The following is a 27,362-nucleotide window of genomic DNA, read 5'->3' as shown; positions in this document are numbered from 1 at the left end:
CACAGTGTTTCAGACACCTCTGGAGCATTTGCAGGCTCGATGCATGCTTTTCCTCACAAACCGTCTAGTACACAGGCTGACAGCCCCTTCTCGTAAGACACGTGGCTGCTGAGCAACAAGAGCGAGTGGCGATTAGCATTTGATCTTCAACAAGCGGGGCTGTCACATTGCCCGCCTGCCAAGAAGTGTGTGGAGAACTGGGCTTGCGATCAGTGGGTACCACTAGCCTGGCATCATGCTGGGCAGAGGAGGGAAGCAGATGGCCCATCTGGTGACTTGCTGGCATAAGACAGAGGCTGTTCTGTTCTTCTGTGTGTGTGTGTGTGTGTGTGTGTGTGTGTGTGTGTGTGTGTGTGTGTGTGTGTGTGTGTGTGTGTGTGTGTGTGTGTGTAGCATCAACAGACTGGGCGACGTGGTGTTAGGAGACCACCTGTCTCGTGGCTCATCATCTCTTTCAAGTGTGGTCAACGGCACCATACAAGCAGAGCTTTGCTCATATTCCCTTTCCTAATAACATTCCTCTTCTTTATACCAGATGTACCAAACAGACTGAATATATTAGTTCTTTGCAATCATATTATCTGATGAATATCTAGCTCATATCATGACACATTTAGAGCACCCTGCTCTTACATGCCTTTAAGTTTAACTCTCCATCCTTCTAGCTTGTGTGATCTGAGTGCACTGACAGCAGTATGCCGTGTGTTCCCTTGTTCAAATTCTGCTGGCACCCTGTGACTCTACCCCTCAGGCTGTAAATTGCTCTAGTGGCCGCCTTTATTGCTTTTATGAAAAGTTTTCTGGCTGACACAAAGAGAAAGTGTTTGTGTCTCTGCAGGCATGCTGGAGCATTTATCTGGGCTGAATGTTTGGGGTAACAGACTTTGGTGTAGGCGAAAACACAAGAACACAAGTGTGACATGGACACAGCAGATAGCCAGAGAAAAAGTAAATGATGCTTTAAAAAAAAAAAAATTTAAAAAAGCTCTCAAAATATCTGGGGAGTGTTTGCATTTTTTCTCTCTGGAGACTTTTTTGCTATTTTCTAAGAGTTGTTGCTGAAATGTGTTTTCCTTATGATTTCTTTCCTTCTATAACTCATGTTTGCTCTTTGTTTCCTGTATTATCTCTTCTTGCCACTATGCTGACTGTGCAATTAATGACGTGAGTGTTGAGTTCACTGCAAACAAACAAAGTGTCCTAAGCATTATTGGGGCAGGATGACTGAGGCATTTTAGTCAAACTGCGATGCTGACATCAAATGCTGATTGTGTCATCGGTGCTGAGATGCTGTGAGTGTTAGACTGTAGCCACTGACAACAGTAGCTGTGATTTTTGTGTTGTCTGTGTGTAGCAACTAGCAGCCATTAGCAGCTCTTCCTCCGATCACTCAGCCCCAGCAACCTTTTAACCTTCTATTGCAAGAAGAAATGGTACTTTCTATTATGAAAAGTTGAACGCCACAGCTGCTGTTTATTAAAATACAGGCTCCTTTTTTTTTTTTTTTTTTAAATAGATCTTAACCTTTAGTGGCTTTCTGAAGCATGCGTAACGCCTCGTTTGGCTCTGTGATTGCTGCTGTAATGGGGAATATGGTGAAGTCACAACCACAGCAAATATTTAAATATCACAACACCGTTTAGTGCAGCTGAGTCGCTAGTTCCTGTTCCTCTTTTTTTTTTTGTGTGTGCAGCCTGCAGTCAAAGAACAAGCAAATGCTTCCTGCAGGGTTTGCGTGAGAAATATTTTCAAGTTGGCCTGTTTCAGGATATAACAGCATGTTCAGGGGGAACGCTTCAGCGGCCGTAAGCATGAAGTGAGGATTTAGTGTGCGTAAACAATGCGAGATGGAAGTATTTGCAGTTGTTCTGCAAAATGCATGCATTTTGTTTTTCCCCCCTACAATTTTCACTTACTATGATGAGTGCAACAATCTGCTTTGTGCCCACCAGCCTAATGCACAAAGAAGCCTCAGGCTTCATTTTGGAAATGCTCAAGGTCTTTACTTGAGGCAGGTGTCTAGTCGAGCGCCCACGCCTGCCTCACCGCTTCAGCGCGGGATCTCAAGGGCATGTGGCACCTTCATCACCAAACACTGAGGGATTCCTTCACTGATGCGCCCTTGCGGTTTTCACAGCGGCAATAAAGACACAGCGGGGTATTCACAGGACTTAGACTAGTGGCTCTCGTGTTATTTTTCTCTTTTTTTTGCCAGCATTTTCAGAGTAGAGGATATGTCAATCTCAAGAGACCAGTTAAAAATAATAATAATAATAAATATAAAACACAAGCGGTGACACCGTTGTGGAAAAATAAAGCTTTGTGTTGATACTACCACCTGCGTCCTGTTTTGTCATTGTTTTTGTGCACTCTCAGAAATATTATGCGTGCCTCGCTGGAGGAAAATGGCACAGTTCTTGGATGCTGAAACCTTGTTTTTTCTGTTTTTCATTTTTTTTTTTTCTTCTTCCCCCTCTCAGGGTGAAGTCTTCGCCAGCAGAGAGAAGTTGAGCTCTGTGCTCGAGTTCAACAGGGCCACTTCCTGATGATGACAGTAAACATGGGTGAGTAGCGTTTGAAAGCGAGTTGCTTTAGGCTACACTGTGTACGTACAGAAACATGCTTGCTTGCTTACTGGGAATATGCACACTTCTCACACTTCCTCTGGCAGGAACAGTGCAGAGAAAAACAACACGTGAAAGAAAATAAAAATGTAAAAGGGGGGAAAAAAGGCTGTTATTTTCAGATGGCTCATTTTGTATTTATTTTGCTTTTTTTTTTGACAAAGTTCTATTTTTCTTTATTTTTGGTGTCTTGATTTTGGCACCTTGGAAGGTTCTAGGATAGCACATATCTCCTGTGTGCCGCATTTATTTATATCTACACATACCTGGTGTCAATATAAATAATCTATGTAAGAGTACCTGTGAACGCACACACCCGCTTCTACATTATGCAAAAAAATGTTAGCTTCAAGTGCAGTGCTGTGAAAAAGTATTTGCCCCCTTCCTGATTTCTTAGTTTTGTGCATTATGTCACACTTTTATGTTTCAGATTATCAAACAAATCGTAATATTAGACAAAGATAACCTGATTAAATACAAAATGGAGCTTTTAAATGATTTATTTTATTAAGGGGGGAAAAAAAAAGCTGTCCAAACCTGCAAGGCCCTGTGTGGAAAAGTAATTGCTCTTTCAAGTTGACCCCAAAATTCATTATATGTTTAAAGGAATTATTGTCAAGAGAAAGAATGAGCTCCCTAGTTAGTTAAAAATATACTGTATAACATAAGCTCAAGTTACTAATGTCCAGTTACTTATAAGATGTTTTTTGGCAAATGTGAGACGAGCCTTTGTGTTGTTTTTGGTCAGCAGTGGTTTATACTTTGGAACTCTGCCATGGATGCCATTTTTGCCCAGTCTCTTTCTTGTTGTTGAATCGTGAACGCTGAGCTCAACTGAGACAAGTGAGGCCTGCAGTTTTTTTAGATGTTGTTCTGGGTTCCTTTGTGAGCTCCTGGATGAGTCATCGATGTGCTCTTTGAGTGATTTTGGTAGGCCGGCCACTCCTGCGAAGGTTCGCCACTGTTCCAAGTTTACTCCATTTGTGGATAATGGGCCTCACCGGGGATCGCTGGAGTCCCAGAGCTTTAGAAATGGCTTTGGAACCCTTTCCAGTGATAGGTTACTCCCATCATCTTTGTCTATTATTAAAATTTGTTTGAAATATGAAATATGTAAATGTGACAAATATGCAAAAAACAAAAAAGAAAGAAATCAGGAAGGGGGAAATACTTTTTCACAGCACTGTACATTGTTGTTTCTTTATGCATTACCACTAAAACAGCAGATTAGACCTATTTCCACTATGATCCAAAATCATGATGCTTTTTTTCCACAGATGACGGTCTCCAAAATGGATCCGGACAGCACAGAAACTTACAAGGTAAACACCCAGCATTGATTAAGCTAAATAATAGGCATAAGACATAATAGGCCTATTCAGTAAATGCATATAATTGCTGGATAAGAAATCAACATCATAGTCATGACAGTGTGTTGTGTAAGTTTTTCCACTTGACGTGTTTGCCAAGGGCTGCAATCGGTTGTTCTTGGCATTCGGCTAGAAGTGTGTGCAACAATGCGATGGGCTGGATGTATTTCCTGGTCCAGGTATTATAAAGATGATTGAATTTTTTGGAGATAGGGGAGGATTTGTGTGGTACAGCGTCTGTCTTGGGTGTTACAGATGTCACAAATTTCCTAGCTTCTCTTATCTTTTATGGTTTTCCTCTTTCCAGAAACTTTTATTCAGGGAAAGAACTTGTGATATTAAAAAAAACAAAACAAAAACAACAACAACAACAACAACAACAGAGTTGCTAGCATGTAAATAGCTTTTTTAAAAAACTTCAAAGCTACAGCAATAGGTTGGTCAAATGTCAAACCTCTAAAACTCTAAATTTTGCAAAATTGCTACATATTTAATAACAGACATTAGAGTGCTATTAATAGCACTCCTCAAATAATTGCTTAACAGATCTTTCCAGATCTGCTACAGTAGTGGCATCGCAGCTAGGCTGACGCAGGCTGAGAGAAGAATGCCGCAGCCTGCAGATATTGAATGGGCATATTTGCAAACATTCCCCAGTGAAAAGCCTTTCAGCCCAGGCCTTGTACAAACATAAATGCACACCCACCTGCATTACATCAGGGTCATTATTCTCAGTGAAAGATTAACTTCTGAGGTTTAAACATTACATCCATTAGGTGTCCAATTATCTGTGCCAAGGTTTCGATAAACAGCGAGGTGAGAGTTGAGAGCGCGCCTTGCTTATTATGGCTGGTGTGTGTGTCTGTGTGATTGTGTGCATGTCGTGCGTCAGAACTCGGACTGTAGCGCTGCTGCAGAGTGAGGACACATTTGGCTCCAGCCGCTAATCCTGCCGGATGCCTTTGCCATGATGTGTCTCTCGGCACCAGGAAATCCCCTCAATGTCTTCATTCAGGCAGCCTGCCTCTCACACACACAGAGACTCTGCCTCGCTGGTCCTTGCATACTATCGGCTTGCAAAAGTCGTATCCTCTTGTAGGTAGTTCTATTTTCTAGGCAACTTTGGGAGGTGTCTCTGTGCCTTTCAGTAAAATCCTCAGCTTGAAAGGTTGTTGCAAGAAGATGTCTCCTTTTTTTTTTATGTCAACTGTCCTGAAGTGAAGTTTCTGCTTCATTTCATCCACTGTCACTTTGATAGTTTCCAGCTTTAGCCCGTGAAGGGGAAAAGGGGAAAAAAAAAAGAAAGAAAGATGCAGAGTGATGATGCAATGGGCAGCAATCAGTCGACATTGTGTAATGTTTCTCGCTCTGCCTAGCTTCCTGGAATTCCCCCCTTTTCTTATGCGTGTCACATTTTGCACAAGACACGATGAGAGAAGCTCAGGAAATAAACTGAAGGTAGCCCAGTCTATCACCCCCACCCACCCACCCACCCCCCTTCTCCCACACAACAACCAAAAAAAATTAAACTATTCTGGGTCACATGTTGCCATGGGGTTCCTGAAGCACTCACCGAGGCTGCTTCTGGCAGTGATGTGTGGTTGGTATATGAGTCGGTTGCTTTCCACTGTGCTGGTGGTTAGCCTTGGCTGGCCTCAGCCTGGCAGTGGCCGTGGACCAGTCCAGAGTGATGTAATAACTTCATTTATAGGCAACCATCGGAGCCAGCTCTGTGCACCACCACGCATTTCTCACACGCTCTCACTGCCTCCTTTTCCAAACGAACCCTCCCACACTCGCTTCTCCACTGTTATCCATAGGTTGCAGAGCAGGACTCAGCAGCACCAACACACACACATGCATACACACAGATATACACATGCTGGCCTTTGTTTGTTTTGTATCCTTGACTGCAAGTGCACGGAGTAGTCTGGAGCTCAAACAGCATATATCACCAGAGAGTTAGATTATGAGATTAGTTTTTGGATGTTTAACTGATTAGTATTTTTTATTCATTTTCTCTGCTTAATAGAATAGCTTTGGTTTGGAGCATTTTGTGCAATAAGCAGTTAGTTTATTCAGCAAATGACCTGATAATGGAAACGGTCACCAGCTGCAGCCTCGCCCTCGTGGAAAATCCTGTCACTACAGAAGAAGAAAAAAAAAAAAATCATATTTTTGTCATTTTTTTTCCCCCCCTGTCATGTTATCAGTCTTTTCCCTTGTGGTTCAGTGAAAAATCCAGTAATTTCCTGATGTGGAACAACACGGTTAGCACATCTCCATGTTCAGAACACAGACAGTGATTCAGTTCCTTCCTGCTCAGAGAGGACATACCCAGTCGAACGGTTAGTCAGCGACCGCTGCTGACAGCGTACATCATAAGCAGCCGGGCCTCCACTCATCCTCTCAGTAGTCCCAGCAGTGAGCTTGCTACGTGTGACTGTGTGCATGTGATGGTGGCCAGAAGCACTGTGTAGTTTTGCCTGTGGATGTCTGTAGGTTATTTACATAAATAGGTGTGATTTCATCTGTCTTATCACCAGAATGCCCTTAAGGGAGAAAGCCACCAGAAGTGACTCAGCTGCCTCACAGTTACCGTTCCTTTTTTTACACCCACACGTGTGCTCATAAAGTTATTGTAACATAAAGGAATGTACACTGTTAACATGATAGGAATGTCATATTGGATATACTGACTTTGCAGTCATTTTCATGCTTTCGTGCAATAAATAATCCAGTGTCCAGTATGCGCTATGCAAACGTACTTCTTACTTGGTAATTGTTGTTTGCTGGTGGAATTTTTCTTATCAGTCTTCATTATTTAATTTCCTTGTAAGTGGAGGGACTAGGATCTTACAGCAAAGACGAGAACTGTGTCATTCGCACTTGACTCATGCGTCTAATTTGGAACTGTCAGCCAAAACCTCGTGTAATTAAGCAGCGAATGATGGACCAGAGGTAAAGATTAGCGGTTTAACAAGCAGGAAAAGAAGAATACTTTTTAAGGAGAAAATAGCACTTTCTTAAACCAGGGTTCGACCAGTGTGTCAGATATTTGGTTGATACATGTGATCTGGTTTGACCGTTAGTTTTAGCATCAGTGAGCCCAGTTTGTGATGAAATGTCCTGTCTGCTTGTGCTGCATTTTAATAGTATACCACTACTGTTAGCAAAAGGTACCGTGTTTCATTTTAAATGGCTTTTTAAAGTGTTTTTTTTTTGTGTGTGTGTATGTTTCTCCTGTTCCTGTTCAACTTCATTGTCGCTTCCTTTCCTGTTCCTGTTCTTGTCAACCAGTCATCAGTCAAGCTAGATGCTGTTAGGGTTTTGGGGGGTATGTTTGCATAGGCTGAAAACCCCTCTACGCTACTACCTCTGCAAATGATGCAACCGCAGTATCATAAAACCAGCATTAGTGAGTACACTTGGTCCGTAGGGCTTTATAATTGACAAAATATTTCAGGCAGCAGTGGTTAGCAGTGCTGCCTTACAGCAAGAAGGTCCTGGGTTTGAATCCACCAGCCAGCTGGAGCCTTTCTGTGTGGAATTTGCATATTCTCCCCATACTTTGGAAGCCGTGCGTTTCGCCCAATGACAGCTGGGTGAAAGGCTGTTTACTGGTGGAGTAGTCTCCTCACAACCTTGATTTGATATAAGTAGAAGAAAATAGGGAGTTTGGTTTTAATTCCACTGTGATCTCTGACCTCACACTAAAAAAAAAAAAAGTCCCACATAATGTGGTGAGGGGGGGGATAAGGATCTGTATGAGGGGAAAAACAGAGGTAGACTGACAATGATGTGTAAACTGATGTTTATGCATGAGTGCATTCTGACCCCTGGGTGAACCTGATAGGCTGGCCTACTGTCTGAGAACAGCTGGTCACAAGAGCTGTACAGTAGGAGAAAGATCAAATGGCATCCCAGACTCCATCTGCTGCCTGTGTTACTATGACTCTGTGGTCTTTTACACACACACACACACACACACACACACACACACACACACACACACACACACACACACACACACACACACACATTTTATTTTAAAGAATGCTGTCTTTCCTGCAGGTGCTGTTTGTGTTGCGTTGCACACACCTGTGCTGGTTTCCCAGTGAACAGCTTGTGTGTTACTTGTTTACATCTTATTATGAATACACTCTGGAATTATCTGAGAGACAGGCAGAAGCTGAGGTCAGCGGCCTCTCCTTCATATCGGAATCACCAAACTCAGATTCCATTAAAGACTTTCGATATGGTAACAGATGATCGAATGCCCTTTTTTTGTTATACACTGAAATGTGTCTGTGAGCATGCATGTTGTGGAAAGTTGAAGTGAACAGTGAGAATTGTTGATTTTAAAATGACCTTTAAGGTATTAATGACATAATGGATTTGGCACTTTTTCCCTAAAACGTTTCAGTATGTTTCATATTGAAACATTTTTTGACTCACACAGTCACTTTGACTCTTAGTCCCAGTATTTGACAAAAGAAAGGAACAGGCTTTATCTGCATTATGTTCCTGAAATATGGCCACTGATATAAGGTGAAGGATTGGAGCTCTTAATAAACAAGCTCTAGGTGACAACACTGGCCTTTGTGACAGGCGTGCATGAAGCCCACACGTCTTGCATTTTTAAAACATCTGTGTCCCTCATGTAGTTTTTGTATGCTGAGTACAGAGTTTCAGGGTGATTTGCATTGTTATGTTTACCCACAGCCTAAATATTGTCAAAGTAAAAGACGTGGGTCACACATGTCTCTTACAGAGGACTTCTTTCAAGTTGTCTTCCCTTTTTTAGACATAATACTAGGTATGTTCTAAACTGCTGGATTCTTTCCATTAATGGAAATTCACAGTATGCATCAAAACAGGAAGAGGCAGATCAGGTGTTGCCTCATCGCTTCTTCAGAGCTGGCACAAACTCAAAACTAAGCTGTGGCTTTCACCGCACACGCAGGTCACTCTAAATGTCAGTGACCACTCGTGTGTGGCCAATAAGTCACCAATAAAGTGAGGTCATATCAAACAGATAAGGCATTCCTGTTTCACTTCCTACATTTAACCTCAAAGCTTGCTTTTTTTTTTCTTCCAAAGCACTGAGTGTACCTGACACATTTCTTCTTTCTTTAGATGACGAAGAGGCGCTTAACTCCATCATGAAGGACCTAGCAGCCTTGGGCCGTTGCTACACCCAGCACAACAGCCACAAACCCAAGAGCAGAACCTTACTCTACAAACAGGTACACATCGCATCCAGATGTTTCTCCTTTTATACATCTAAAATGATTTAAGTCCCAATATGCATCTGTAAGAGGCTTTAAAAATTAGCTGTAAAATATGGTTAAATATTAAGCTTTTGCCTTTAATTCAATTGCTCTGTTGCCTGTGTAGCACGGAATCAGTCTGTTTAGCCATATTTCAACTAATGTATCACTGATTTGTCCAAATACACGAACAACTGCAGTGCTTGCTGGAACAAACTACAATCTTTTGCAGCCACCTTTCGAGCTGAGAGAATGTATAATGCTATGGTATCACTTCAGTTTGAAGCTGCCACGCATCCCACTCGGTTACGCTTCTTTAACCTTAACTGTCACTCTGGGTTTCATACTCAGTACCACAGCACCGCTTCCTTTTTTATTTTTTTGCTGGCCCGAGAGTTTGGAGGCTGCCAAAGTCAGATGAAGGTTGTGCTCTAGTTTTGGAGAGGATAAAACAGAAAGCAGGGTATTCTCAGACCACAGTGCTGTACAAAAGTCCTCATTTCTTTATATTTTGCGTCCAACAAGTCAGACTTTCTTGTAATTTTTTTTTAAAAAGTCTTGAGCAATAGTTCTTGAGGCTTTGTGAAGGTCTTTCAGAGTTTTTCTTTGGATATTCCCGCCCCAGCCATTTCCATTTTTTCATGTGTTTTGTTTATTAAGGCACTTAACATTGACCTCTGAATCATTCAAGCTTAAAAAAAAGGCATCTAACTCAAGGGATGTTGTCTACACAAGCCATCTCAGCAAAGAACCAATTTTAAATTGTATCTTTTAGCACGGTGTCACTAGTAGCCTGTCACAAACGCACATGCTTTGTTCCCACTTCTTTAGTCAAATTCATGAAAAATGCCAAAGACATAAAATAGTATTATTGCACAAACATGATGATTCCCAAAGACCTGTTAGCTGATAATTTGGCATATCTCAGCATGCTGTGCAGTGTGTCAATTGATGACGTTATGAATGCAGAAAAAGTTCTGCCACATCCCTTTGTGGTTGCTTCAGGAAGGACATCAGACATGAAAACTCTGTCAAATCAAACATGCAGAGATACCAGCTGTGGCGACCCCTTGTGAACAAGGGAGCAGCTGAAAGCGTCTTCTAGATCTTGATCCACTGTGCGGTATCATCTGCAGCTGATTGGCCCCCCATTAATTGTATTATTATAGATTAAGCTATGCAACAGTATATTAAAATCATCAACTACTGGAACAATGCATATATAGTACTGTATATGATTCAAATTTTAATCCAACACAAAATTATTTCTAAACTCTTTTGCAGCATCACGTTTCACATAATAAATCTGTAACGGGACGCATGATTGCAGGTTTAAAATCATGTCCAGCATTTTCTGTGTCAATCATGTGTGATTTTTATTTCAGATTACATATTCAGATCTCCCCTACTTTGTTCTTGGTCTCCTACTGTGCCGTCCCATTAAAAAAAAAAAAAAAAAAACCCTGGAAATGCCCCTGGCATCAGCTTCATTTTTCAGCATGCCAGTGATCCCAAACACACTGGCAGTTCAGTAAAAAAGTTCACCTGAATAGACAAACACACAGTGGAACACTATCAGTAATGGGGTAGTGGAAATCATTGCATCTATTTCCCATTTTCACAACAGAATATAAAGAAGTGAGATGCAGCTCGTTGTGTTTCAAGCATCTCGCAGACACTGTCAGTCAAACAAAATCCTGTCTTGATGCTTGGTGGGTTTTTTTTTTTTTTTTTTTTTTTTGCATAGTTAAACCAAGTTCATGCAAAAATAACACCAGGCTTCCAGTCTTATTATGTACAATGCTCATTAAATAGCCACAGTTAAAGCATTTTAGAAACTAAACTGACAGTTTTGGCTAGCTTATCATTCCCGTTCATGACTGAACTTTAGTGTTTTTTAGGATTTAGTTCCCCTCGGTCACCTTGTGCCTCTCTCAGAAGTCGCTTCCTCATGTATTTGTGCGTGTCTGTGGAATGATAATTGGCAAATCCTCTTAAAGCAGCAATGTTTATGATGAGACATAAACAAACCACGAGAAGCAGAGAGAGTTTCCGCCCGTCACAGTGCTGCTTTTTTCTGTGAGTTGGGGTAAACCCCTGCTTTTTAAAATTTTTTTATCCAATCTCCCGGAACGATACGATGACAGCTTTAGTTCACTGTGCTCACTATCGCTGTGACCTCATGCAGACTTGCAGGCTCCTCCAGATTCCTGCTGCCGTTGGTGATGACTATGAATAGAAAACAAAGATTTGTCATGCCATCCTGAATGTTGATGGATAATGCTGTCTTTGTGTTGTCGAACAAAATCTGCAGCAAATCCAGCGACATCGATTAAAAAACATGCATCATTATAATGCTTTCTGTCACCTAAATTCCTCGTCCAGCTTATTGTTTTCATTTATTAGGCAGGCCAAATCCCACAGACAACTATGAATCATTTTAACTTTCCACTTCCATAACTCCCCTCTGTTGTTATTTTTCCTCTCAACAGGATTTAAGAGTCAAGCTGGAGCATGAGAGAGAAAAACGGTATGTTAGAACCTCTGTATTGTTTTTTCTGCTCTTCTGTCCAAGCCTTAACTCCATGCTTCGGATCTTTTTTGTTATGCTTTGCCATGCCTGGGATTTTGTGTCTAGAGGAAATCACAGTTACATGCCAGAGGAGCATAAAGAGAGGGAAAAATTTCTACTTTGACATTTAGCCGAGGCCTTATGTTTCAGACTCGGACGGGCTGTTTGAGAGGGGAGAAAAAAAGACAGAAGGCCAGAGAGAGGGGGGGAGATCAAAAAGACGCAGGGAGCGCCAAATGTTTCAGTACAATGCGTAGACTTCCAGGCACAGCCCAAATTAATGCTTCATCTTGTGTGTTTTCTTCTGCTTTCCCTCCACATTTTTCAATCGCTCCCACCACCAGGTTTTTAGTTACTCAAGAGGAAGCACGTGGTTACTCAAAGTCTGTTTGGAGACAGTCTAGGGAGCATTTTTTTTTGCCTCATAGTTTATTTACTCAATGGGAGCACCCAGTGAGGCACCCAGTGTAAATACCAGAATTTCCTACACTTAATTTGGTGTTAATTTAATTTGGTATCCCGGCTCTGTCATTCCATGCACAGATGCTATGTGAGTCTTGCAGAAGGTTCCACTGTCAGACTTTATCACTATCAAAACCTGGTTCAAGAACCCAACAGAGTCTGAACTGGAGTGACAAACATGACATGTTCTGTTACTGGAAACACTGGAGGGAAACTAAGCAGAACCTACCGGAATAATTGCCTTGATTCAGCAGAATATAGACGAGGGGAACGGGCATTGGTTCAGTGATACTGTGATTAGAAAGCCACAGGCTCACAGGAGTGCGAAAGAGAAGGAAAGCGGCATGCTCCGCCAGCAGAATACTGCTTCACACTGGGCCTCTCCACTTTTTTCACAGCCCTAATTGGCTACTGCTGAGGAAGAGACAAGTTTTTCATGTTCCTGTCTCTCTATGTTTCTGCGCCTCCCCCTCGTCTCGCGGTCTTCTTTCTCACGAGCTCCCCTCACTCCACGCTGCTCTCTCAGAAAAGACAGCCAACGGCTCGCTGTAAAAGATGCCGTTCATAGATTTGAAAGGCAAATCTTGTTTTAATGCATTTTTCATCCACTTTGTCAGTTCGCACCCTCGTCTCTTGTTGTGCTCTTAGCACAACGTGAAGAAAGGTAGCTTTCCAAAATGGGAATGGATCAAAATCACATTAAAGCCACATGACTTAAATATTTATTTAAATCAGCTTTAATCCATATTTCTGTGCAGTAGCATGTGACTACAGACAGGGAAAAGGGTCATTATGACTGATAGATGGGGGGGAGGGGGTCGTATCAAACAGATAAAGGTGATAATATTTCAAGCATGCAATAGCTTTCATGGATATTTTTCGCAGTTTCTGCTTCTAGATGGGCCTTTAAACAAATACCCACAGCTCAGTAAGATAGCAGTGCCTGTATTGAAGTGAAATAAAATAAAATAAAACCCTCAAACCCTGAACTCCATTTCTTCAATCTCTCTTTAAGATCTCTTTCAGCACCAGAGAGCTCTCTCTATTCCACTGCAGACCTCACGAGCCTGCTTGTGTAGATGGATTAGAAGAAGAAAGAAAATAATCAAAACTTCTTTTCATGTTTGAGTGCCGACTATCAAGACAATCTAACTGTACGATTATAATCCCAAGTTGCACGTTGAATAACATATTATATGTGAGCAACGTCCACCTAACTCGAGGTATCAGGAGTCTCTGAGTCAGGATAATCGTGTTGTCTGTCCACAGTGGAATCAGATCGGACGGTCTCTCTCTTTTCATTGGCAAGCACTGAGCGTTTGGGGCAGGAAATAGGAGCTGTAAAGTGTCTCTCTTTCCCTACCTCGGGATCTCCTGCCAGAGAGAGAGAGAGGGAACAGAGCCAAAGCTTTTTTTTTTTTTTCCTGTGCGTATATGATTGTGATTTTTTTTTTCCACGAGAGAAAAGAGAAAGAGAAAGGGGGAGAGTGCACTGGGACATGTGAAAGCATTCTTTTAACTCTGCAAACCTCTGCAACTGAGTGTGTGTCCACATGCTTGCGCAGAGGAAGGAAAGCCATATCTTTTGGAGCAGCATCCTTATATACCCCCCCCCCCCCCCTCCCCACATCCCTCCAGCTCTTTATCACACACATCATCGCCAAATCTAAACAGAGACGGAGAGCGTTTAGCTGTGCCGCTGCTCGCCTGTGATGTGCAGGCCCTCCCTTTTCCCAGAACCCTTCCCTCAAATGAGAGAACCAATGAGCAGTCATTAAGATAGGCAAAGCTTTGGCCTCTGATCAGGAAGAGATGGGATAAAAACAGGTCCCTTTTATCAGGATACTATAAAGAGATAGTGGGCTGCAGATTGTTCAAAACCAGAGAGTGAGGGGAAGACGGAGAGCAAGGACGGGAGTAGAAATACCAGAGAGAATCTTTTTCTTTCTTTGCTTCATTTTCTCAGGCTGTCCTTTATTTTCTCTCTCGCAGCCTGTAAATATCTCCACGTCTCTGTATCTTTCACTATGTCACTCTTTAAGAGACGAGGGAAAGACACACATCCTGCTGCTTTTGCTTCTGCTCCAGATTTTTTTTTTTTTTTTTTTCCCCTTTCCTCTCAGGAAGTTTCCCATCTGCCTTTGTGCTGGCTTAGCAGAGAGGCCCAGTGGTGTTGAAACAGTGGCCGATGCACACACTGATTGGGAAGCACACTCATGCATGTAAAGTTTTACAAACACACATGCGTCCCATATATACACTCACCACAAGACTTTGCTGATAAGCTGTCTCGGATGGACATACACGTAGGCACACAGTAGATAAGCACAGGCATGCTCTGCACTTCCATCTGAGGGTTTTGCTCTTTCTGTTTTCATTGCATTGATTAATGACCTCTCAGCATCTTGGTGGCTCAGCTCACTCCTCTCCTTGACCCAGCTGACCCTGTCCATTTATCTTCTGTTTCCCACTGCCTTGAATTACAGATTTATCAAATGCAAACTAATGTTAGAAAACAGAAATAACCAGTAGCCAGTCGGCTGTCAGTTCATTGCTCGCCTTGCCAGTGAAAGCTGCTAGACACAACATAAACGTCTTTCTCCCACCTCTGACCCCGTCGGCCTTCTGCTTTTTCCAGAATCATCCTGTTTCAGAGGCCGCTGAAGATCAAAGAGCTGCTGCAGAAAGTGACTGAGGCCTTTGGCCAGCAGATGGACATGTTCTTTATGGAGAAAGAGGTAAGAGAATGACTCATGTAGTTGGTGTGTTGCATCTTTAGCTGCTGTTGTTGTTGCTCGTGATAATCAAAATTCACTGCAATATGTGTGTGTGTCCTCTAAGTGGCATAAAATTTGTTTTCTCAAGTTGTCAGTATCTCAAGATCCAAGAAAATCTTTGTTTATTTAGGCTTTTTTTTTTTACATTTTTCCAAAACCCCTGATATATACATGTGCTGCTGCATTAACGTGCTCTCAGTATGGAACAATAGAGAATGGAAGCTCATTCGCTGTATGTTTTCTTGTCCTTTCAGCTGCTGCTGCCACTGAAGACGCAGGAGGACCTGGATCAGGCGGTGCTGACGCTGGGCTGCAGTTCCGGGACCAATGGGCTGCTCAGGATACTGCTAAAGACTCCTAAAAACAACCATGTGAGTTTTTACAGCATGATGCTCACTTGCAGACAGTTAGTGGGAACCGGGCTGGATGAAGTCATCCTTTTTTTTTTTTGTTTGGAAATTGAGGAAACGAACCTTCCACTCACACGGTGATGTAATTGAACAATGAAGTAATGCTGTCCTCCCTTCCTCTGCTGAATTGATCCTCTTTCTTCACTCTCTCCTACTTCCTGTACTTCCAGTATCTACAGGTGAACAGCAGGGACAAACAGAGCGAGATGAAGTCATCGAGGTCACTGGGAGATTTGAAGGGCTCCTTGCTAAAGGGCTCAGAGAGGGTGCGCAAACACTCTACAGGTGAGCGTCCATGTAAAAATGTGGCTTGACATGTGAAAGGAGGCAGAAAAGCATTCTCCTGATGCAAAGTCACCTGCTAAGGCCTCAAGGATGATAAAGTAGACTGCCATCATAGTTATGGGCGTGTTAATGGAAAAGCTGGGGAGCGTACTTTGTGAGAACAGAAAATGTGAAATGGAGGTGAGAGCAGCCACAGATTAGTCAGCTTAAAGCAAGGAGAAATTTCTTTACTGGTAGCTCTTTGTTATGTTGTTAAACATATAGTAGCATCATATTTAAAGGGCATGTATGAGAGCAGTTTCTGGTTTCTCAACTAAAACTGCACAAACAAAAAAATAAAATTCCCCAAAATGTCAAACTAGTCCTTTCAGACAGATAAATCTTCTTGTCATGTCACACTTTGTGGTCCCCTGACATCACCACCACCACCACAACCCCCACCTTGCTTGTTTGGTAACTCAGCGTGAAGGTTTATTTTACTGCCTTTAATATCAGGTCTTTCCAGAAAGGTCAGCATTTCAGTCATATCTCTACCTCAGGTACACGCAGACTCAAACCAGTGCTCACTCCTGCATTCACATTTGCATTTTTTGCGTAACCCTTTATGATCGCTGTCGTGCTATCTTCATCATGCGACTACGAGGGCTGTCGCCAACTTGAGTCGTATAAATTGTCCCCAGAATCAGCAGCCCTCGATCAGCTTTCCTCCCCTACCAGCCAGGCAAGCACAAGTGTGAGAAGAGGCGAAGAGCCTGAGATTGAATTGGAGGGAGTAGTGGCAGATGAGAGGTGACAGGAGAGCGGTTACAGTGTACGGCTGAGTGAAGATGTGATGTGAGCCCGGGTACCTCGATGGTGTATGAGTGGGGAATGATAGAGAGAGGGGCAAGAGGCAGAAAAGCTGAACAGTCGAGACAAAGTAGCTGTAATTTTAGCCTTCAGTCAAACAACAGACTTTGACCATATTTTGAACGTTTCTATTCATCCTAGTACCTTTTAGCCTCTCTGCACTGTTTCAGTATTCCCGTCAGCCCAGTCTCTGATCATTCCAGTAGATCTTTTTACTGTGACAAGGACGAGCGCTCAGTCTCCGCTGCAGCTCAGCCAGGAGAGTATTTGTCACAGTAATTGAGGTTAGAGGTGGCAGCAGTGTAGTTTGGTAAATCATTTCTTGTAGTCCTGGCACTGTTGAACTTGTACCCATGAATAACACCGTGACGCCGTTTTCTCCCCTCTGCCCCTCGTTTTCATCTCTTCATCTTCTTGTGCTTCCCTCCATTCCTTCTCACCTTTTACTACTCAATTTCTCCTCGTGTCCTCATTTACCTCCTCCTCCACCTTTTGCATTTCTCATCTGCTGAACTGAATTGTTTCATTCCCCCTCTTTTATTGGCTTCTTCTGGTGCTTCTTTTCATCACTTTCAGGTTCCCTCCACACAGGTCGCACGTCCCCGCCTCCGGGCAGCGTCCCTGAGGAGCAGCAGCAGATTGCCCGCCAGGGCTCCTACACCAGCATCCACAGTGAGGGAGAGTTCATCCCAGAAAACCCTGACCAAAATGTAAGAGTCCATCAGCAGAATAAGTGCTTTATATGAGCATAAAGGCCCCACTGTTACTTGACAAAAAAAAGTTTTGACACAACAGAGAATTGACTTCAAATAGACTTCACTGAGGGAATTCCACTCTGTTTTACAGTGACTTTATTCCTTGGCCATCATTGTTGACTGAGATAATCCCAAAATTGTTATGCTTCTCGTGGTTGCTGATCATTTTTAAACTGTTTTTGACACTAAAAAGGCTAACATTTAATGCACCAAATGTAGTACAGTTAACACAATTTTAGGGCCATTGTTAGCAGTTTTTATAGATTTTTTTTCCCCAGTAATCACCTAACATTATTTAATTGTGTTATGCATTCAGCTTCTTGATGCACCGTAGTTCTGAAGTATTTGGAGTCCTTGAATAGAAGGCTGAACTACTGAGCAGAACTGTGTTTTTGTTGTCAAGATTTTAACAGTGTGAAAAAGCTGTGGTGTTAAGGGTAATTTTGTCATTTTACTCTGCTAGTGTACTAGATTGCCTTGCATTGTTAGTAGCAGCAGTAATACTAGCGCCAGTTTAATTTTACAAGACTATATTGGTGCATTTAACATCTGTGTGCAGTTTTTAAAGATGCTGTAAAACACGCACATTATTCAAACCCCTTCACATGTAATAAACACAACTCCATCTGCGCTGTTTGGTATACTCTCCCCTGTATGACTGCATGCTCCCTTGTTCTCCTTGTATTATTCAATTCAGTTCAATTTTGTATATATAGCACCAAATCACAACAAACAGTTGCCTCAAGGTGCTTTATATTGTAAGTTAAGACCATAAAATAATTACAGAGAAAACCCAACAGTCAAATGACCCCCTATGAGCAAGCACTTGGTGACAGTGGGAAGGAAAAACTCCCTTTTAACAGGAAGAAACTGCCAGTAGAACCAGGCTCAGGGAGGGGCAGTCATCTGCCTCGACCGGTTGGGGCTGAGAGGAGAGAGAGACAGGACAAAGGACATGCTGTGGAGGAGAGCCAGAGATTAATGATGACTAATGATTTAAATGTGGAGTGGTGTACAAACAGAGTAAAAAGAGGTGAATGAAAAGAAACAGTGCATTATGGGAACCCACCAGCAGCCTAGGTTTATATCAGCATTACTAAGGGATGGTTCAAAGTCACCTGATCCAGTCCTAACTATAAGCTTGATCAAAAAGGAAAATTTTAAGCCTAATCTTAAAAATAGAGAGGGTGTCTGTCTCCCGAATCCAAGCTGGGAGCTTGTTCCACAGAAGAGGGGCCTGAAAGCTGAAGGCCCCTATCCTAGGAACCACAAGTAAGCCAGCAGTCTGAGAGAGCAGAGAAGCCAGTATGGGAGAAATCTGCTCTCTCTTTCTAGTCCCTGTCAGTACTCTAGCTGCAGTATTTTGTATCAGCTGAAGGCTTTTCAGGGAGCTTTTAGGACAGCTTGATAATAATGAATTACAATAATCCAGCCTAGAAGTAATAAATGCATGAATTAGCTTTTCGGCATCACTCTAAACAGGACGTTTCTAATTTTAGAAATATTGCACAAATGCAAAAAAAGCAGTCCTGCATATTTGCTAATATGTGCATTGAAGGACATATCCTGGTAACAGTGGTACTGGAGGCTAAGGTAATGCCATCCAGAGGAAGTATCTGGTTTGACACCATGTTTCTAAGGTTTGTGGGGCCGAGCACAAGAACTTCATTTTTATCTGAATTTAGAAGCAGGAAATTAGAGGTCATCCAGGCCTTTGTGTCTTTAAGAAATTCCTCCAGTTTAACTAATTGATGTGTCATCTGGCTTCATGGATAGATAACACTGGGTGTCATTTGCACAACAATGAAAATGTATGTAATGCTTTCTAATAATACTGCCTAAGGGAAGCATAAAATTGTAAATAAAATTGGTCCTAGCACAGAGCCCTGTGGAACTCCATAATTAACCTTAGTACATGAAGAAAACTCCCCATGTACATGAACAAATTGAAGTCTATTAGGTAAATATGATTCAAACCAGTGCAACGCAGTACCTTTAATACCTATAGTATGCTCTAATCTCTGTAGTAAAATATTATGGTCAACAGTATCAAAAGCTGCACTGAGGTAAGAGATGAGTTCACTATCAGAGGTCATAACAAGATCATTTGCAACCTTCAACTGAAATTAACTCAGAAAGCTCAATCAAAGAGAAAGAGTCTAAACAAATACCAGCAGTACTGAAAGCATAAAGATATGTCTTTGAGATGGTTATGAATCATTTTTTCTCTAATGGTTAAAATTTTATTTTTGAATTATATCTGTCAGATGCTGGATCCCTTTGGGAGTGCAGACAACTCACTGTCGAGCAGCTGCCAATCAATAGATCAAGCGCTGGACAGGTGAGTTATCATGTAGTGAGTGATTTATAACCCCCGTCTTTGTGGCTTCATACAGTGACTACTCAAGAACATGCCCAAATGCAAGCCTGCTTTGACATAACCATCTCAGCGACAAAATGGATAGTGGGACAGCAGAGAGGTATCAAAACATCAGACTTGCACAATGTAGTGATGCTACATCTGTGAATAATTTGATGTGAGAGCTGTCAGGATCACTTCAGCAGTTTATTTGGCAGTATGGCTCTGCCATACATGGAGAGCACAAGGCTGCAGTAAGACCCCTGGTACAGAACAAAACAATGAGATGAACAGCATAAAAAGGCAGAGTTGGGGTGGAGGTGGGATGCAGGGGAAGCAGGAACTATAAGCTGATGTGGGGTGGCAGGCTTGACTTTGTGGCCAATCGTATTCCACTTTTTCACCAATGTGCTAGAAGTTCGCTGCAATTTTTTTCTGCTAGTTCTCTTTGTGGTTTGTGACCAATGCGCATGACGATAGCAACACATTTAAGAAAATGTGTTGCTATCGTCATATACATTGGCAAGAGTGTGATACAGGTTATTTTATATAGCTACAATTAGCATATCCTTATGATAAACACCTCATTTGTAGATTATTGCTTTCCGTCACGGCTAAATAATGTTCCCCAAGTGTCTCATCTGCAGACTGTCGGTAGATTCTACTATTTCCCGATGTTACTTAAACATTTTACATTCAGGCTAACAGTAGGTGCAATTTGCTGGTGTTTCCCCTAAATGCTTTAAAAGCGGGCTACCAGTCAACACTGCAATTTATTGATATTCCGTAAATGCCTCATATGCTGATGATTGTTGGAATGAGCTTGTAGTAGAACACAGACTGTCCAGGGATCTCCAAGAAAACATGCGTGTGTTTGCTGTTAGGTTGATCATATGAGCTTGTCAGCCACATATAAACGGACATACGGCGATTCCTTCAGTTATTAGTAAGCTGATGTACACGTTCTAGTTCACGGAGATGTGAGGCATGCTTTGCATCACAGAGTACTTGTGTACACACTTGGATGTGAGGGTACGTGTTGCAACACACGCACTCACAGAGAAGTAGCCAGAGGCTTTCAGTGAAGTTTGTAAATGTGCTAAAGACCAGCGTAGCTCCCTGACCCTTCCTCTGCTGTCTGTGTTGAAAAAGGAATCGGGTCACTTTGCTGTTGCCATAGTGACAGGACTCTTATCTGGACGCCTGGATTCCTCCGTTATCACGAGAGAGACAGACAGAAACAGAGACTGAGTGGGAGATGTGAAAGAGTGAGCAGGCGACATGCTGGAAAAACTGAGCCAGAAAGCAAGAAGTGGTGAAAGAGTGAGAGTAAAGTGGGAAAGGCTGAAGAGAGAAAATCATGAATTTGAATCAAAGGAAAGAAAATCATGAATTTGAATCAAAGGAAAAATAAAAGCGAGTGAGCCCAGAGAGAGAGAGAGAGCAGAACGGAAACAGTTCTACCTGCACGAGGCTTATCTGGGCTCCAGGCTGCAGAACAATGGCAGGAAACGAGTGCATGGAACTTTTCCCTGCAAACGGGCATGCGTGCCCCTTATCCAGGGTCTCGTGGCCCCGCGGTCAACAGAGACGTCACTCTCTGTCGGTTTGTCGGGACGGGACTTATTGGAAATGGTCGGGGAGGGTGGGAGGTTGGATGCACATACAGACATTAAATGATATATCATTAGTCTGGCTGCTAGTTCAGTAACAAGCAGTTCCGCATTGTCAGTGCAGAAATGTTCCTACCTACCAACTTAACTTTTCTAATTTTGCACTTTGCTGTTTTAATATCGACTGTGAGTGACAGAAAAGTAGTTTGAATGCAAAAGCCATTCTGAGGCATTTCGTGCTGCTTTGCAGTCGAAGCCCATTCTGAAGTTTCAGGCCAGCAGCTGTAGGCAGACTTTGTTTGAAGATAAGGGGAAATTACCGAATAAAGAGCAAAAAACATTTTTTTCAACTTTCCCTCCCTGCTTTCTGTCATTTCAGCCCTCCTTATTCACAGAACAACCGTGATAACAATTACCTGAACCTCAACTATGAATACAAAGGTAAGAGAGGACAAATCTGCAGCAGTCTCTCCAGTTCTAAAAATGTCTTATTCTCAGCTCAAAAACTGCAGAACAAAGAGGGGTGCAAAAGTGTGCTCATTATTCGAAAGCTTTGTCTGTTCTTAGGTTTTCCTGTGGTAATTATAGCTGCACAGCCTGCTTTGCAGGAGAACCTCTGCTTCAGTGTAGCTCTCGCTTATCTAAAATGTTTCCCCCTTGTAGAGAATGCTAATGAAAGGGGAGATTATATTATTCGAGGGTTTTATCTGTGGGTATATACTTAAAATGAAGAAGGGGTTATGGTGAATCTTGGTTGTATTCCTCAAGTCTCATGAGGTGGGGAAGTGAGTGCAATAGTATTGTAACTCTTCCTTTGCTATCTTGTGCACACTCTTCTGTGTGGACCCCTCTATTCATTGCCTTTTTTCTTTTTACCTCATCCCATTTTATCTCTCATCCCAAACTCCACTTTTAATAGATGTTGCTGCCCTCCCACAGCATGATCACTTCCCCTCTCTTCTTGATGGCCCCCTGCTCATCTCTTCTTTGTCCCTGGGGGTCCCGGTCTGTCCTCTTTTCTTCAGAAGGCAGATCAATTAAAGCAGGATGAGAGATAAAGCCGCACTAACCCTCATGAACAGAGGAGCTGCATCGGCTCTCTCTCTCTCAATCTGGTCATTTCTTTTCCTCTTTCACCTCCCCCATGCTGTAAATTGAAAAGGAAGTTCTGCACATTGTCTATACTGGTGAGTGAACGTCATACTGTAGCTGCAGCAAGAACTTGAAGACTCACTTGGGTATGCAAACACGTGCTTGCACACACACACACACACACACACGCTACCCTCCCAGATGTAAAGCTGTGTGGCCCTTCTGCTGAGGGCTACAGTATTTGTTTACCATTCCCTGTGAGTAGATTTTTCCTCTCCATCCCACTCTGCCAAACACAAAAAATAACTCCAGTATCCATGGGATACAGCCACAAAAACAGCATGAGGGGAGGCAGTCATCTGACAGAACAGCTGCTTTCAATTCCAAGTGGCTCCGCTCCTCTCCGTTTATTGTGCGTTTGCCGCGAGAGAGCCGCGTGTCAGCGCTCGCGTGCGTCAGCAGCGCTCCCCACCTGCCTTTAGTTACTGCTCCGCTGTTCAGAGCTAATGCTAAGTTAGCACGCACAAGCTGTCCTCAGTTTCTGCGTTGGCTGCAGCGAGGCGACAACAGCGGCTCCGTTCAGTGCGCGACGGGCCGCGTCCCATTCTGCTGCTTTTCAGCTCGATTGGACGCGCAGGGATGAGCAGGAGCTGTGTCGCGTCTGCGCGCCTCGCCGCTTCCAAGCCATTAAACTTGCATTATTAGCATTACTTAGTGTTTAAACACAACTAAATTCAGAAGTGTTGTCTCTGACAGTTGGGTGTAATGTGAGACTAATCGTTGAGGCTTGGATTATCTCCTTACTGACACCTCTCTGCCTCTCATTGCTCTTTTTCAGGTCGCCATGGGAAAGGAGGGACTTTCCCACGCCAGTTCCAGTTGCCAAATCGCAGCAAGGATTACGGAGATAGTAAGAAACGAGCTTTGCTGAAACAATAACAATGGCACAATTACACAGAATTAACAAGGGAACTAACAGATGTGACACCACTATTTACCCTGCAGTGTGGTCAGGGTCTTCTAACTTCACGTGCAAAATTCCAAAATATTTTGGAATATTATTCACCGCTTTAGAGTGTTTTTTTTTTTTTTTTGCACCTCGTGGAGATTTATTACACGAACTGCTGGCTCGCAGTTTCAGGCAGCTGCTAGTGATTGCTTACTCAGAGGTTAACCTTGGCTAGCAGTGATTTACATTTCCCTGCGGTGAACCCAAACTTGTATAAAAACACAGCGGCCTGCTTCCTGTCTGAAGGGAAGTGGGACGGAGTGGCGAAAGGCACTCTGCTCTGGCTGGCCTCAAGTCTTGGCCAAGAGCTCACTATATGCAATGCACCTGTAAAGTTAACTGTGTGAAAGCAGATTCACAATGCAGTCAAAAGACCTGTAAGAGTAAAGTGTTTTAAAGGGGCTGATTTTTTGTTTTTTTTTTATTTATTTATTTCTGTGTTTGCAGGACGCAGGACGCTGCCGCGGAGCTTCATGCCGCAGGAGAACCTTTTCCAGCTGGTTCCCTCCAGCCGCACTCGAAGTTATAACGGAGACAGCACGCTGCAGTACAGTGACCTGCGCTCGCTGGGCCGTACTGCTGAGAAGAGCTGCCAGCGTGGTACAGCCAAATGTAAGTGATTCACTTTAAATATTTTGAAACAGGGGGAACATGCACTCAACACTGTGAAATAAACGTTTTGGAGAATACGGCTGTATTTGTGGATGTGGCTCATGTGACTAATTAACACTGATGAGCCTTAGATAAATACAGAAAAGTCAGATTTTCCTCCTCTTGTCGGGAGCCACATGGACAAGATGGTGATTATCATCTTGATTAAATGATTGAGAATTTAATCTTTGAAATGTAAGCAACTACTTGGGGGGGGGGGGATACCGAAAGCACAAGGTGACATCTTCAAACTTGCATCCTTGATTATGTAAAATGGAAAAAAAACAGAAAATCCTTACAGCTGAGAAGCCGAAACCGCAAGTATTTTAGCTTGAAAATAACTGAAAATTTTTTCAGAATGTTATCTTCTAAATAATTATTTGGTTTGTGAACTTATTCACTTCCCCTGTGATCAGATAGTTCCTAATTTAAACAGAGGAATGACTGATTTCAGTGATTCAAAGTAAAATCTTTGCAGTGAGCAAGCGATTTACAAACTGATGATAGAGAGCAGTGTATTTGAGGATTTAATTTTCCTTGAACAGATGTATTGCACCATAATAAATTGAAACAAAGCAAACATATTCTGTCAAATGTGTTTTAATTCTTAGTTGTAGGACATCAGTAGGAGCAGAAGTAATGTACAGTTGTACTGAATGTCACAGCATGCAGAATTCCCCCTCATCATCCAAATTAAGCCGTGTCACAGGCTCACTAATCACATCTGTCCTCATTTAGTCTATACATCCTGCCCAGAAACTGTTTTCATCACAATACCAAAGCTCTGCTCAGCAGTCTGTGGTCGATGCGTCTGTCTCTGGTGTCCTTCTCACCCACGCACGACCAAACAGTCTAACGCAGCCACAAAGAAGCCTGCTCGTTCCAAAACAAAGTCCTGGAGTCTGAGCCTGAGAGGATGAGAGCCGTTCTGATGAGCCTTCTAGGTTTTCACAGTGTGTGTTGGCGGGTTGCGGTTCCACTGCTTGACTGTGATATCTGGGGTTTCCCCAGTCTGAGCAGGGTCTGCAGTGGGAGTGATTTAAGAAATTGCGGTGGGCTCGATGTCTAGTCTCGGTGAAGTTAATGTGCGAGTGATGGATTTTGAAGCATGTTTTAGTTTTTTAGCGTGCTCTCAGATCAGTATATCAGAGAGAAGCTGCCTGTCTCGGGAGGCTTAGCAACAAAATAAATTACTGGGGGGGGGTTTCATAGTCTGGTGTTTTATTTCTGCAGCACCTCGGGCGCCAGTCAACTGGCGACAAGGAAAGCTCCTGGGCCGAGGGGCATTCGGGGAGGTCTACCTCTGCTACGATGCTGACACGGGCCGCGAGCTGGCCGCCAAGCAGGTGCCCTTTGATCCCGACTGTCAAGAAACCAGCAAGGTGAGAAAAAACCCTCACACCTGTTTAGATTTGCATGTATTTTAAGGCGTACGATGCGGTGATTTTTATCATTTGAAGGCCATAATTTCACCTTTATTTTTTATTTTTTTCTGTAGGAAGTGAATGCTCTGGAGTGTGAGATTCAGCTGCTGAAGAATCTGCGTCACGAGAGGATTGTTCAGTACTACGGCTGTCTTCGGGACCTCGAGCAGAGAAAACTCACCATTTTTGTTGAGTTCATGCCCGGGGTGCGTATTCTGCGGGACGTTTTAAGTCAATTTAAGTCAATTTAATCACACTCCAGTGCGACATTGAGACAGCAGTCTTTAAAATTTGATTGACTCTTAAAAACAATTAATGTCTGAGAATGTGTCGCTGAACTTGTTCTGGCTGTAAAGATAGTTACAGAGACATTTTAATACAAACATTAAAATCAAACCCTTACCAGCCACATCTGGTAGAATCTATTTAGAAATGTCACCAGCTGTCAACAAACATGTCGTCTGTGTGGTTGATGTCAGCAGAACAGCTCATTTTATGAGATCATTTTCTTACTAAATGAGCACTTTAATGAGCAACTGTCGCCTGTGGACCCTGTCCCTGAGCATGTTTTTAATATTTCCTGAGCTATTTTTTTTATTTCCCAGAGACGTTGAGTGTCTTAGTCACACATTGTCTGGAAATTGGAAATGTTTATGTTTCGCTGGTGCTGGCAGAGGTAAGACAGGAGGTGACAGTGCCAAGCTTTTGTGTGGCTGCGTGGCACGGTTGCACTGCTGCGGCTGACCGATAACACTTTAGTGGTCCCGAGGAGGGAGGGCCAAGTGTCCCTCAGAGAGCTCCTGCGGTGTCTTTGTTGACAGCTGGAAGTGAAGAGGCAGAGGTTTTGTTTTCACTCTAAAAGTGCATCTCAGGTGTTACAGGATCAGGTCTTAGCTCTTGCAGTGTCCCCGAGAGGAGCCGAAACCAGGAAACGGATGGAAATGCTGCTCATTAATGACTTCTTTCAGCGTGTTACATGCTTATACTCAGTTTTTGTACTTAAAAGTTGGCTTAGAGGATGCTTTCCCAAAAAAAACAAATTAGCTGGAACACCCACGTTTTCCAGAAAAATAACTATATTGCACCAAACCAAAGATTTTCTCTAATTTTACACGTTTGTCTGTCACGCCCATTCATTCTCTCACACACGCTTTTTGTTTCTCTCTCTAGGGCTCGATAAAAGACCAGCTAAAAGCCTATGGGGCCCTGACAGAGAAGGTGACAAGGAGATATACCCGGCAGATCCTTCAAGGAGTCTCCTACCTGCACAGCAACATGATTGTACACCGGGACATCAAAGGTAAGCGATGGGCATTTGTAACTGATAAACACTCACATTTGAAAAACTTTCTTTACGAGGTCCTATTGCAGTGACTGTTGCTGAGGAAAAACTACAGATTCATTCATTTTTATTCAGTTTGACATTTCCTCATTTGGTTATTCATCGTCTACAGAACGAGCCTGGAAAAATGTGCTATTTTGAACTTCCCTTTGAGATATATTAGGCTTCATGCTGAAAGTGAAATTGGCCGTTCTAAAAATGTTCAACACCGGACGGAAAGGTTTTGGTTTGGCTGCCCACAGCTTTGGGAGTTACTGCTTCGTTAAGCCGTGGCCAAGAAAGAGGGGAATATACTGTCTGGTGGGGAAAAAAGATAGTAGGTCTCGCAGGACTGGGCAGGCTCTATGAAGAGCACATGTGGGTGGGATTTTCCACTCAGAAAGGCTCTTCACGTGTAATATATGTTGTGCTCATCTCACCACTGAACATTTCTTTTTGCAGTAAAAGAGCTGTCAGCACATGCAGTTTTTTTTTTCTAACTCGAGCTCGACGCCA

The 27,362-nt window shown here is 42.8% G+C and overlaps 1 protein-coding gene across 2 annotated transcripts in view; it reads left to right on the top strand.

Annotated features, from left to right (window-relative positions):
- map3k22 (mitogen-activated protein kinase kinase kinase 22) overlaps nt 1–27,362 on the top strand; it is a 38,893-nt gene that overhangs the window by 8,223 nt on the left and 3,308 nt on the right. Inside the window, exons 2-16 of one of the 2 annotated variants that reach the window (XM_030757062.1) lie at nt 2,481–2,564; nt 3,902–3,946; nt 9,134–9,243; nt 11,760–11,797; nt 14,940–15,039; nt 15,333–15,449; nt 15,659–15,773; nt 17,214–17,332; nt 19,645–19,718; nt 21,729–21,790; nt 23,280–23,351; nt 23,898–24,062; nt 25,335–25,483; nt 25,600–25,731; nt 26,696–26,825. In XM_030757062.1, coding sequence (XP_030612922.1) covers nt 2,546–2,564; nt 3,902–3,946; nt 9,134–9,243; nt 11,760–11,797; nt 14,940–15,039; nt 15,333–15,449; nt 15,659–15,773; nt 17,214–17,332; nt 19,645–19,718; nt 21,729–21,790; nt 23,280–23,351; nt 23,898–24,062; nt 25,335–25,483; nt 25,600–25,731; nt 26,696–26,825 — 1,447 coding nt within the window. In that variant the 5' untranslated portion in view covers nt 2,481–2,545. Of the gene's footprint in view, nt 1–2,480; nt 2,565–3,901; nt 3,947–9,133; nt 9,244–11,759; nt 11,798–14,939; nt 15,040–15,332; nt 15,450–15,658; nt 15,774–17,198; nt 17,333–19,644; nt 19,719–21,728; nt 21,791–23,279; nt 23,352–23,897; nt 24,063–25,334; nt 25,484–25,599; nt 25,732–26,695; nt 26,826–27,362 lie in introns of both variants that reach the window. The other variant, XM_030757061.1, reaches the window with a different exon arrangement.

Source organism: Archocentrus centrarchus, chromosome 20 (assembly GCF_007364275.1).
Source record: "Archocentrus centrarchus isolate MPI-CPG fArcCen1 chromosome 20, fArcCen1, whole genome shotgun sequence".
In the NCBI taxonomy this organism is placed as follows: domain Eukaryota; kingdom Metazoa; phylum Chordata; class Actinopteri; order Cichliformes; family Cichlidae; genus Archocentrus; species Archocentrus centrarchus.
The sequence above is the reverse complement of the archived record's forward strand: the minus strand, read 5'-3'. Positions and strand labels throughout refer to the sequence as shown.